Source organism: Coregonus lavaretus (genome assembly GCF_964263955.1).
Source record: "Coregonus lavaretus genome assembly, chromosome: 10".
Lineage (NCBI taxonomy): Eukaryota > Metazoa > Chordata > Actinopteri > Salmoniformes > Salmonidae > Coregonus > Coregonus lavaretus.
Window position 1 is genome coordinate 51,729,742 of NC_139997.1, and position 13,143 is coordinate 51,742,884.

Consider the following 13,143-nt stretch of genomic DNA (forward strand, 5'->3'; position numbering starts at 1 on the left):
AATAATAACCCAGCAGCATCCCTAGTAGTTTGTTTGAGGGCAGAAAATCCATTGAGAGTAAAAACATCTACATTAGTTGTTTAGCAGTGATTTGGCATGTTGAAAACCCCTCAATATAAGTTTACTTATAATATAAAGGTGATTTTGCATACCAGGCTATGATAAAACTCCCAAGGCACTTCCCCAGGTTAAAAGGTAATGCAGTAGCTTACTGTATATGTATGTATGTATGTTTGCTCGCCATTTCCCCTTCATTGGCATAATTTTTACTGAAAGGAAACATGAATTTGAAATAAAAAATGTATACTGTAAGTATTCACTGAGACACTTGCATCTATAACATTGGCATCTTTATTGCACAACATTCCCATAAAATTGGGAAAGGATAATTTAAGGAGAAACAATTCATATTGAAATAAATGGAAATAAACTGAATATGTACAATTTACATTAATCATTACACACCATACTAAATGATTTATTCATATTCGTGTATAAAGAGAAAAGTAGATAAAGTCATACCTTCGAGAAATAATCATGGGTTTTACAAAATGCAATAAGTCGAACATATCCTGCAGTGGCCTAGCATCTTACATGATAAGCATGTCAAAATAATTTTAACCAGCAAACTAAATTCTTCAGAAGCCCCTGATCCATTCGTGCTACATGTCCATTAAAGGTAGACTCAGCGATATGACGTAGATGCAGAAAGTAAACAGCATAGTGGGTCAATTTCCGCAACAACTAAGAGTGTTGAAGGGCTCAACTTCTCAGCTGTTTTGGTGCCATGGTTACCATGCTGTGAACAGCATGAAGCGAACCTGGGCAGATACTGTGTGTGACTGTGTGAGAGCGAAGACTTGCATCTCGCTCATCCCAAAATCTCCGGTGCTGCTCGTGGCAAACTTCATTTCAATGAGACTCCATTGTATGTGATTCTCTCTCCAGACAATGTACTTCAAAATAAAATGCAACATCAATTTCTTGGTTGGTAAAAATATTTGTAAAAAAACAAATCAAATCTGTGGTGTAGATTTGTGGTTTCACCTCTTGCTTTTGTAAAATCAAACGCAGTGTTTTTGTTTTTAGTTAGCCATAATTAAACAGAGTATAGTGTAATGAACTGATACACATATTGCTAACATATATTCCACAAACTCTCCCTTTGTAGCATTCAATACAGCCGTAAACATGGTATAATGGTGGCAAAGCGATAGAAAAGTTTTAAACCGTGAAAATATTTCAGTTTGAAAATATATGTAGATCATTATTTGTTTAGTTTTTTTTTCAAAATACCGCAGTAGAAATGGGCTCTCATTGTACTCCAAAGAGAAATACAATAGTTTTCCCATTTTCAGAAATTCAATTAACATCCCTTTTTCAATAGAGCACAGCATTGTTTTTTTGAACATTCCTCTGATTAAAAATAACAAAAATAATTCCCTCAGGCATTTCTAGCAGGCAACTATAAAAAGCAGATCTGAGGTAGTGTTGTACCTGTGATAAAGTATGTCAAAGCTACATTAAGCATTTTTCAAACCTCTGTTAATAATTAAAATGACTGTATCGATTACCCAGATATGACCTCTAGGCCTATGTTTATAATTAGTGAAAAGATGTAGTTCATTTTCAAATTAAATCCAATGAATTATGGATCATTGAGAGAGACATTTTAGGGCAAGTACACTTGTAAACAAATACATGAATATATAATATAAATATAATATAATATAATATAATAATATGAATGAAGAACATGAAGAACACAGAAAAACAATTGGCATAAAGTGACAATATTCTCTATGATATTTACTAAAATAAATGCATCCTATCCATCCTATCCATCTCCGGAGTCTGTTGCTTCCTATGAACTGGTTGAAGATGATACAGAAAAATAGTACATTAAAATAATCAATTTTAGTATCAATGTCTTTATTATTCATACTCAACAGAAAATGTCTGACGTTGGCTTTCTTGTCCTTTAACAGGGTTAAAAGGGTCTGGATGCAGAGGAGAAAAAAACATTCAAAAAGAAGATAACGAATTAGGGACGCTCCACAGCAGCAGCATGCCTCTCTGGCCTGGAGTTGGCCAGCAGAGCTTCAGCGCTTACTAGCAGAGAGTAGATTGTGGGCTAGACTGCCCCCATGTGGCAGTGTGTTTGTATGCCCAGTGGCAGCAACAGCAGTAGCATAGGTCTCGTATCCATTGAGGTGGCCCTTTGTGTCCCAAATGACACCATATTCCCTACATAGTACACTACTTTTGAATAGGATGCCATTTGGGATGTACACCTTGTCCAGGAGACTGTGCACTGCACTAGCCCTCTCTGAGAGCATCAGCAGAGCGTCAGTGGACAGGGTCAAGCCGACATGTCAGTCCAGGGCAGAGCACAGTATCAGTCATACTCCACCTCTGGGCTTTGGTTCCATCTATTATAGCAGTATCTGGGCCACATAGGGAGAGTGAGTGCTCGCCACGGCTGCCAGCAGTGGAAGGTCACTGGACTCAATACTGAAATAAGAGAGCCATGCTTAGAATATTGTACATCGCTAAGCAACAAGCCATGGGTATATTCTCCTAACTCCGTTACTGTGAATGTTATTCAGATGTAAATAACAAAGTGCAGTATTTTAAGAACAGAAAGAACATTGATTACAATATTTATATTTTTAAATAAATGGCACCTTATTCCCTATATAGGGAATAGGTTCCATTTGGGATGCAATGCCAATGTATAAGAACGGTTTTGCTGCTCACCCCAGGACCATTCCCAGCTCCTTGACGTGGACTCTAGTCTGTCCCTTCAGGTACTCTGCCAGCATTTTACTCTTGAAGTAGATCTCCTGGAGTCGGTCCTCTAGGTGCATTATGCACTGAGGAGAGGAGAGTTATAATCTTATTAGAGGTTTGTGATACCGAGTAGCCAAAGTAGGGATTATTCACACTGCTAATAACTGCATGCTAATTTGGCATTTGTATGAACTTACAAAATTGGGGGAGAGGTTCATTTTGTAGAGCTGGTGGGTGGACTGGAGGAGGCTGGATACGAGGCTGGACACCAGGACCTCCTTCCCCAGTTTGTTGTTGTCCGTGGCTCGTCTCTGGCTGCTGGCTACCTGCACCATCCACTTATCAGTGTCTGCGATAATGCAGACAGCCTCTGCAATGGGCTCATCCAACACTGGATGCTGCAAAAATAATAGGAGAAGACTTTGGGCTCAGAAGGCTGCAGACCAGATACAGGATGTTTTATGTGCCTCAAGCATGACGAGGATTAAGTAAGTTAGACTTTAGGGTCTCACGAAGCCTCACAATCCAGTTGTTTAGTGCTTGAGGTATATATATCAGTCTCTTACCTGTACAGCGTGGGCCAATTCTGACATGAGGCCCTGCCTTAACTTGTCATCGTTGGGCATCCCCTGCAGAACAAAGTCCGGCACATTGGTCGGACAGTACCCTCCGAACAGGGACCTCCCAAAGTTGGCAATGCTCGGTTTGGAGAAATTCTCCACCAGCTTTGACCTGTTGATTTAAAACATGGCATAGACGACATCAGAACATATTCTACCACTTATAACTCACATAGAAGTTGATATGTACGTTGAAAACATAATATGAATGCAAACAGATGTTTTTAATGTTGACATCAATAGCACTGTAAAACTCAGACGTATACTGTATGAAAGTGGCCAAGCCATTGGTTCAGAGGCAGTGTGTATCTCACCCAGGGAAGGGGACCTCCACCTCCTCCTGCCACTCGTCTGGTTCCTGATCCTCTCTGTAGTAGATGTCACTCTCGCTCTGCCTGTGGATGTCCTGCCCTGTGTCTTCGCTCTCGCTGTCCCCCAACGCACTGTCCGAACTCTCGTTCCGGGGGATCTCCCAGTCATTAAGCGGGGCCACCTTCTTTTGTTGGTTCTCTTTGTTGTCCCCTTGGCGGACCGTTACTGAAATCACGATGCCCTTGTCCTGCTCAGCAGAACAACTCCTACAGGAGCCTGCCTCCGACGTGTCCGTGGAGCAACACCTACACCTGGTCTGGACGTCAGCCTCCCCCACACCCACACCCACACCTACCTGTCCCGTACCCTCCTGTCCCTTAGTGCTACTGCTGCTCTGGACTCCCGAAGGGTCCAGCAGCTCTTTCTGGGTTTTGTCCGTGCCGCTCGACAACTCCAGGCGTTTCGCCACGTCGTCTATAGTCCTGGTCTCTACAGGGTTGTCGTCACTGAAGTACTCATTGAACAGCTCCGAGCACTCCTCCTCGCTGACAGGGTTCCACTGGGGCATCTTACTGGAGACGCGCATCAGAGTCTTCTCCCCCCTCCCGTTGGTCCTGGTTTGGTCCGCTGATGTGCCGGTTGTAGACACCACCCGCTGATCACCACCATTACTGCTCCCACTCTGATGCTGCTGCTGCTGTTGTTGATGTTGTTGTTGTAGTAACTGTTGCTGCTGTTGTCGTCGTAGTTTCTGTTGATGTTGTTGTTGTAGTAGCTGTTGTTGCGCTTGATGTAGTAGTTGCTGCTGCCTCTGTTTCTCCTTGATGTACTTCTTGTGCTTCTTAATGTCCTCCTCCACCTTCTTCCTCCTGTTCTCGGTGTCTGACTCTGGGGACTGGGGGTCGCCGATGAGAAACAGCACTTTGGTGGCAGGCTCCTCTCGGTGGTTTGACAGAAAAGGCCCGGGTACAGGTACAGGTATGGTCTTGTCAGGGGGCTTCTTCTCCAGTGGTATCCCTGAGGAGCGGAACACCTTGATGGGCATCTCCTTTGTCACCTCCTCCTGGCTGGCCTTGACCTCCAACTCTGCCTCAGGCTCGGTCTCCAGGCGCACACAGGCTTGCTCCCTGGGGGAGGCTGAGCCCACACGCATCAGTGTCTCCAGCTTGGCCTCCACACAGGCGGTTGGTGACTCCTTGAGCGGCGTGGGCTCACTAACATCCTCCGTGTGGATGATGATGGGCACAGTGTTGGTGTTGTGGCTGGAGGCCTGCAGGACGCTGCTCTTGGAGCCCTGGCTGTTGTTACTACTGTCCCCCTCCTCGTCCTCCTCAGGCCCATTGCCAGCCTCAGAGTCTGTGTAGGTGCTACTCTGCAGGCTGTTGTTGCTGTCTGAGGGGTAGTTGCTGTCCTCTCGGGGCTCGGGACCCTGGCTCAGGTAGTCTCCACTAGGTTTGTGCATGGTGACCAGCACATAGTCGGACTCCTCCACCTCCCCACGCCGCAACGAGGTGGTGATGAGGGAGCCGGGGATGACGATGGCTTCGTCTTCAGCGCTGTCAAGCATGTGGGTCTCCAGCAGCTCCGAGCAGCGGATGAAGTAGGTGAGCACGTAGAGGAGTCTCTGGACTAGCTCCTGTCTCCGACCCACCACAACCGTCCTGGACAGACGCACCGGGGAGCCGATGGCCCCGTACAAGTCACCTACAGGCACAAAACAAACAACACCACAGTTAACGACAGTTAATCCCAATTAACTACACAACTTTGTTACATACGGTACCAGTCAAAAGTTTGGACACACCTACTCATTCCAGGGTTTTTCTTAAATTTGTAGAATAATAATATATTTGAAATTCTTCAAAGTAGCCACCCTTTGCCTTGATGACAGCTTTGCATACACTTGGCATTCTCTCAACCAGCTTCATGAGGTAGTCACCTGGAATGCATTTCAATTAACAGGTGTGCCTTGTTAAAAGTTAATTTGTGGAATTTCTTAATGGTGTTTGAGCCAATCAGTTGTGTTGTATAGAAGATAGCCCTATTTGGTAAAAGACCAAGTCCATATTATGGCAAGAACAGCTCAAATAAGCAAAGAGAAACGACAGTCCATCATTACTTTAAGACATGAAGGTCAGTCAATACGGAAAATGTCAAGAACTTTGAAAGTTTCTTCAAGTGCAGTCGCAAAAACCATCAAGCGCTATGATGAAATTGGCTATCATGAGGACCGCCACAGGAAAGGAAGACCCAGAGTTACCTCTGCTGCAGAGGATAAGTTCATTAGAGTTACCAGCCTCAGATTGCAGCCCAAATAAATGCTTCACAGAGTTCAAGTAACAGACGCATCTCAACATCAACTGTTCAGAGGGGACTGTGTGAATCAGGCCTTCATGGTCGAATTGCTGCAAAGAAACCACTACTAAAGGACAATAAGAAGAGACGACTTGCTTGGGCCAAGAAACACGAGGAATTGACATTAGACCGGTGAAAATGTTCCTTTGGTCTGGAGTCCAAATTTTAGATTTTTGGTTCCAACCGCCATGTCTTTGTGAGACGCAGAGTAGGTGAACGGATGATCTCCGCATGCGTGGTTCCCACTGTGAAGCATGGAGGAGGAGATGTGATGGTGTGGAGGTGCTTTGCTGTTGACACTGATTTATTTAGAATTCAAGGCACACTTAACCAGCATGGCTACCACAGCATTATGCAGTGATACGCCATCCCATCTGGTTTGGGCTTAGTGGGACTATCATTTGTTTTTCAACAGGACAATGACCCAACACACATCCAGGCTGTGTAAGGGCTATTTGACCAAGAAGCAGAGTGACTAAGTGCTGCATCAGATGACCTGGCCAATTGAGATGGTTTGGGATGAGTTGGACCGCAGAGTGAAGGAAAAGCAGCCAACAAGTGTTAGAAAAACATTCCAGGTGAAGCTGGTTGAGAGAATGCCAAGAGTGTGCAAAGCTGAAATCAAGGCAAAGGTTGGCTATTTGAAGAATCTCAAATATAAAATATATTTTGATATGTTTAGCACTTTTTTGGTTACTACATGATTCCATATGTGTTATTTTATAGTTTTGATGTCTTCACTATTATTCTACAATGTAGCTACAATTAAAATATGAAAATGTGGTCAAAAGTGTATAACTTTTACATTTGTGAGAGTGAGGGAATCAGTGCTCTGTGTTGCGTTTGATCCTTTTCAGCCACTAGTTGGAGTTGTACACTAAAGTTGCCTGTGCTAAAATGAAGCCCACTATTTGGTATTTACAGCTAGTCACTGCTAAGTATAGGATCGTCTTTTAATAGTCGACTATACAGAGATATTTCTGGCCATGTTATTTAACATGAAGTGAGTGATGATGACTTTCATACCATCTGACAGCTTGAAAAATCAAACCTGACAAACATGCATGCCATGTTGGGATGGAATTTAAGGATTGTGAGCACTGGCCAGCTGACCTAGTAGACTGCGACTTCTACTAACCCAGGTAAGATTCGATCTGTCCTTACCGAGCTGGGCCCACAGAGGGTTGTAGGGGTGGGTCTTGGCCAGCATGTCCACGCTCTGAGAGGAGTGTTTCTCCAGAAAGATCTTGATGGGCGGCTGTCCGTTGGGCATGACGGTGGGCACCCAGGCCAGGTGGTTGGTGAGGATGGCTGTGAGGAGGGCAGGGAGGAACCTGGGAGAAGAGGATGAGAGAGTGGTCATGCGCCTGCTCTCCACATACTGGTTGTGTCCCAAAGTGACAACTTTTTCCTTATTTAGTGCACTACTTTTGACCAGGGCTCTGGTCAAAAGTAGTGCACTACATAGGGAATAAGGTTCCATTTTGGACGCATAAACTGTCTACTGCTTCCACTCTCTGTCTGACTCATTTCTCTCAATCTCCACCAACACCACAGCCTCGTGTTCTGCTGCTTCCCTCTTCTCTAACTCATGATCATTCAAAGATACATCATAGTGGTCACAGGTCAGTCTAAATCACGTGGCAGTAGACTACTGCATAGTAGACTACTGCATACTAATGCAGTGAGTGGAACATTGGAGAAGTTCAGCTTGGTTTTGTAACCTCTACAAAAACAAGCTAAAGATTGGCAGGGATTCCTGACTTTTCAGCTCATTCACTATTGCACACACACAGCACTCACAGACAGAGAAACAGACAGACAGGAGCACTCAACTGGTTTTTTGAAGCCTGCTCCATGAGCAGGGAGAGCTCCCTCATGAACTGTCCACAGAGCTGGTTCTTCTCAGGGGCTCCAGACATCATGGTGAGCCAAACGGGCTCGGCCACGCGGGGCATGGTGTAAAGGTTGACGATGGTCGTCCTGGAGAGGGGGAGGGAGAAACACAAGCCATCATTGTCTCGGGGTGAACAAGAGGGTCACAGTTCTCAGTCCAGGCCCTGCTTACAAGGGAGACCCTCTCTCTGAGGCAATTCAGCGTCTGGAAATTCCACAGCGGGAAGCAGTCCAGAGTTTTCCACAGAACTGAGGCATCTCTGAGGATGGAGGAACGTGCGGTATTATAGTTTTAGAGCCCAGATGTTTGCTGATAAGTGAGGAAAACAAGTAGTGTAACTATCGAACAAGAGCTATAGGTTATAGGAAGGAGATGACAGTTAGTGAGGAGATAGATGATTTGTGGTCTTTCCCTGAATGGAATTCACAGAAACTAAAGATAAACACAAATATACCGACTTGAACCCAGGGCTCAAGTTGCCTGAGGCATATCGCGTCTCCTTTTACAACAGCAGTGGTGTTGTTTACATCAGATTTTGGTTTGAACTGACTGGGCTAATTTTGACACACTGCTAGGAAATATGCAGACCGCCTAACTAATATCCCTTCAACCCCACTCTCCCCTCCTCATGTTATTATTCAACAAACACATACATCCAAAACCTTTAGGTAAAGTTCATCACAGCAACAATTATGACATAAGCTATTAAAAGCCCCTGGCGTGGCATGGCGTGGGTAGTGACGCGGGGAAGCCAGCCCACGGTCTAGACTTACATCCCTTCTGACCAGCTGTTCAGGTGAACTTTAAGGCAGCGACGGACGTGAAGGTACGTCAAGTCCACTGGACATTTATAAAACCGACTGAGTCTTAGTTTAGACTTCATTCATTCCCCGTGACCTCAATACCAATGTTGTGCAGGCAGAGCATTTTAAGTCAGTCAACGAACGAAGAGACTCGAGCTGTTTTCATCATATCCCAATCTGACAAGATATCCAATCAGTATAGTATGTGTGCGTGATTCCATCTTAGTAACACTCTGCAGTGCCTCCGTGGGTATGTGTGTGTATTATACCAAACTGCGTCAATTTACACCTGACTTCGTCATCAAGCGGCATTTCTTCTGTTTTGAGCAATTATGTTTCCATGACCTCAGTGACCAATGGTCAAACACAAATATAAATCGGGCGACTATATTGGCCTTCCTGCTGATGGCACTGACATATTATTTACTCTTCTGGTAGCCCGGACACTGTCTGAAGGAGATAGTGTTTCCTCAGCGAGGGGGATTGGGTTGCCGTGGCACAGCGCCAGCAGGCATATGACTGCAGCAACGGGAAGCCTTCACACACGCTGCCCAACACATCTCTCCCTCCCCTCCCACCGCATCAGTGGCTCTGCAGCATGGGATTTCCCAGCATACACTGGGAGCAGCAGGGGTGTAGCTGGCCTGTCGTCACCGTGTGCGAGTGTGAACAGGACAGGTAGGGACTACATGCTCCCTCTCTGCTTACAGTGCAGATTATTAATGAGCTTATTTTGGCTGGGCTTGTGAGAACACCGTGTGTGGACACTGGCCACTGTTAGGAAGGTCACACTACATCACACTAACTTAACCTAAGGTGTGGATTAATGAGCTACTGCTCGCTGACATTTTGATATACACTACCAGTCAAAAGTTTGGACACACCTACTCATTCAAGGGTTTTTCTTTATTTTTACTATTTCTTACATTGTAGAATAATAGTGAAGATATAACACATATGGAATCATGTAGTAACCAAAAAAAGTATTAGACAAATCAAAATATATCTTATATTTGAGATTCTTCAAATAGCCACCCTTTGCCTTGATGACAGCTTTGCACACTCTTGTCATTCTCTCAACCAGCTTCATGAGGTAGTCACCTGGAATGCATTTCAATTGACAAGTGTGCCTTCTTAAAAGTTAATTTGTGGAATTTATTTCCTTATTAATGCACAAGTCCATATTATGGCAAGAACAGCTCAAATAAGCAAAGAGAAACGGCAGTCCATCATTACTTTAAGACATGAAGGTCAGTCAACACGGAACATTTCAAGAACTTTGAACGTTTCTTCAAGTGCAGTCGCAAAAACCATCAAGCGCTATGATGAAACTGGCTCTCATGAGGACCGCCACAGGAATGGAAGAGCCAGAGTTACCTCTGCTGCAGAGGATAAGTTCATTAGAGTTACCAGCCTCAGAAATTGCAGCCCAAATAAATGCTTCACAGAGTTCAAGTAACAGACACATCTCAACATCAACTGTTCAGAGGGGACTGTGTGAATCAGGCCTTCATGGTCGAATTGCTGCACAGAAACAACTACTAAAGGACACCAATAAGAAGAAGAGACTTGCTTGGGCCAAGAAACATGAGCAATGGACATTAGACCGGTGGAAATTTGTCCTTTGGTCTGGAGTTCAAATTGGAGATGTTTGGTTCCAACCACTGTGTCTTTGTGAGACGCAGTGTGGGTGAACGGATGATCTCCGCATGTGTATTCCCCACTGTAAAGCATGGAGGAGGTGGTGTTATGATGTGAGGGTGCTTTGCTGGTGACACACCGTCTGTGATTTATTTAGAATTCAAGGCACACTTAACCAGCATGGCTAACAAAACATTCTGCAGCGATACGCCATCCCATCTGGTTTGGGCTTAGTGGGACTATCATTTGTTTTTCAACAGGACAATGACCCAAAACACAACTCCAGGCTGTGTAAGGGCTATTTTACCAAGAAGGAGAGTGATGGAGTGCTGCATCAGATGGCCTGGCCTCCACAATCCCCTGACCTCAAACCAATTGAGATGGTTTGGGATGAATCGGACGGCAGAGTGAAGGAAAAGCAGCTAACAAGTGCTCAGCATATGTGGGAACTCCTTCAAGACTGTGGGAAAAGCATTCCAGGTGAAGCTGGTTGAAAGAATGCCAAGAGTGTGCAAAGCTGTCATCAAGGCAAAGGGTGGCTATTTGAAGACTCTCAAATATAAAATATATTTTGTTTTGTTTAAAAAAAAATGTGGTTACTACATGATTCCATATGTGTTATTTCATAGTTTTGATGTGTTCACTATTATTCTACAATGTAAAAAAATTGTACAAATAAAGAAAAACCCTTGAATGAGTAGGTGTGTCCAAACTTCTGACTGGTACTGTATGTTACATAAAAGGAAATATACAGAGTCGCTATGGCAACAAACTATCCCTACACCTGTCCTCCCTCCCCTCCTGCTTCATTGTCAGTGTGGTTTGCCTCAGTCTCAGTAAACACATGAAAGTAAGAGTAACTCACCTAAATTCATTGAGGCCATCCACCATGCGGCTGTAAGCCAAAGCCCTCTGACAGGCATCAGCTGATCGCCGGCTCATTTTCATGGCCTTGTAAATGAGAATAGAGGCATGTTAAGAGGCATGTACTTAGAGGAGGGGGAGAAGAGGGGTGGGGGAGTAGCGAGAGAGACTACACACACTGACAAGAACAGAGACCTGATACAGTGCCTTCAGAAAGTATTCACACCCCTTGACTTTTTCCACATTTTGTTGTGGTATTAAAATTGATTTACTTGTCATTTTTCGTCAACGATCAACACAAAATACTCTAACGTCAAAGTGGAAGAACAATTCTAACATTTGTAAAACTTTTATGAAAAATAAAGCACTAATACAGTTGAAGTCGGAAGTTTACATACAGTGGGGAAAAAAAGTATTTAGTCAGCCCCCAATTGTGCAAGTTCTCCCACTTAAAAAGATGAGAGAGGCCTGTAATTTTCATCATAGGTACACGTCAACTATGACAGACAAATTGAGAAAAGAAATTCCAGAAAATCACATTGTAGGATTTTTTATGAATTTATTTGCAAATTATAGTGGAAAATAAGTATTTGGTCACCTACAAACAAGCAAGATTTCTGGCTCTCACAGACCTGTAACTTCTTCGTTAAGAGGCTCCTCTGTCCTCCACTTGTTACCTGTATTAATGGCACCTGTTTGAACTTGTTATCAGTATAAAAGACACCTGTCCACAACCTCAAACAGTCACACTCCAAACTCCACTATGGCCAAGACCAAAGAGCTGTCAAAGGACACCAGAAACAAAATTGTAGACCTGCACCAGGCTGGGAAGACTGAATCTGCAATAGATAAGCAGCTTGGTTTGAAGAAATCAACTGTGGGAGCAATTATTAGGAAATGCAAGACATACAAGACCACTGATAATCTCCCTCGATCTGGGGCTCCACGCAAGATCTCACCCCGTGGGGTCAAAATGATCACAAGAACGGTGAGCAAAAATCTGAAGATGAAACGTGGCTGGGTCTTTCAGCATGACAATGATCCCAAACACACCGCCCGGGTAACGAAGGAGTGGCTTCGTAAGAAGCATTTCAAGATCCTGGAGTGGCCTAGCCAGTCTCCAGATCTCAACCCCATAGAAAATCTTTGGAGGGAGTTGAAAGTCCGTGTTGCCCAGCGACAGCCCCAAAACATCACTGCTCTAGAGGAGATCTGCATGGAGGAATGGGCCAAAATACCAGCAACAGTGTGTGAAAACCTTGTGAAGACTTACAGAAAACGTTTGACCTGTGTCATTGCCAACAAAGGGTATATAACAAAGTATTGAGAAACTTTTGTTATTGACCAAATACTTATTTTCCACCATAATTTGCAAATAAATTCATAAAAAATCCTACAATGTGATTTTCCGGATTTTTTCTCTCTCATTTTGTCTTTCATAGTTGACGTGTACCTATGATGAAAATTACAGGCCTCTCTCATCTTTTTAAGTGGGAGAACTTGCACAATTGGTGGCTGACTAAATACTTTTTTCCCCCACTGTACACCTTAGCCAAGTACATTTAAACTTCCTGATATTTAATCCTAGTAAAAACTCCCTGTCTTAGGTCAGTTAGGATCACCACTTTATTTTAAGAATGTGAAATGTCAGAATAATAGAGAGTATTATTTATTTCAGCTTTTATTTATTTCATCACATTCCCAGTGGGTCAGAAGTTTACATACACTCAATTAGTATTTGGTAGCATTGCCTTTAAATTGTTTAACTTGGGTCAAACGTTTCGGGTAGCCTTCCACAAGCTTCCCACAATAAGTTGGGTGAATTTTGGCCCATTCCTCCTAACAGAGCTGGTGTAAC

At 43.9% G+C, this 13,143-nt stretch overlaps 1 protein-coding gene across 5 annotated transcripts in view; it reads right to left on the reverse strand.

The window, feature by feature from the left end:
- Window positions 1–1,831: 1,831 nt before the first annotated feature.
- LOC311135756 (folliculin-interacting protein 1-like) overlaps window positions 1,832–13,143 on the reverse strand; it is a 36,465-nt gene continuing 25,153 nt past the window's right edge. For all 5 annotated transcript variants that reach the window (XM_084169807.1, XM_084169804.1, XM_084169806.1 and 2 more), the window contains 8 exons: window positions 11,287–11,372; window positions 7,917–8,063; window positions 7,245–7,414; window positions 3,728–5,429; window positions 3,360–3,525; window positions 2,991–3,191; window positions 2,761–2,876; window positions 1,832–2,514 (listed from right to left, as the gene is read on the reverse strand). In XM_084169807.1, coding sequence (XP_084025933.1) covers window positions 2,436–2,514; window positions 2,761–2,876; window positions 2,991–3,191; window positions 3,360–3,525; window positions 3,728–5,429; window positions 7,245–7,414; window positions 7,917–8,063; window positions 11,287–11,372 — 2,667 coding nt within the window. In that variant the 3' untranslated portion in view covers window positions 1,832–2,435. The remainder of the gene's footprint in view (window positions 2,515–2,760; window positions 2,877–2,990; window positions 3,192–3,359; window positions 3,526–3,727; window positions 5,430–7,244; window positions 7,415–7,916; window positions 8,064–11,286; window positions 11,373–13,143) is intronic.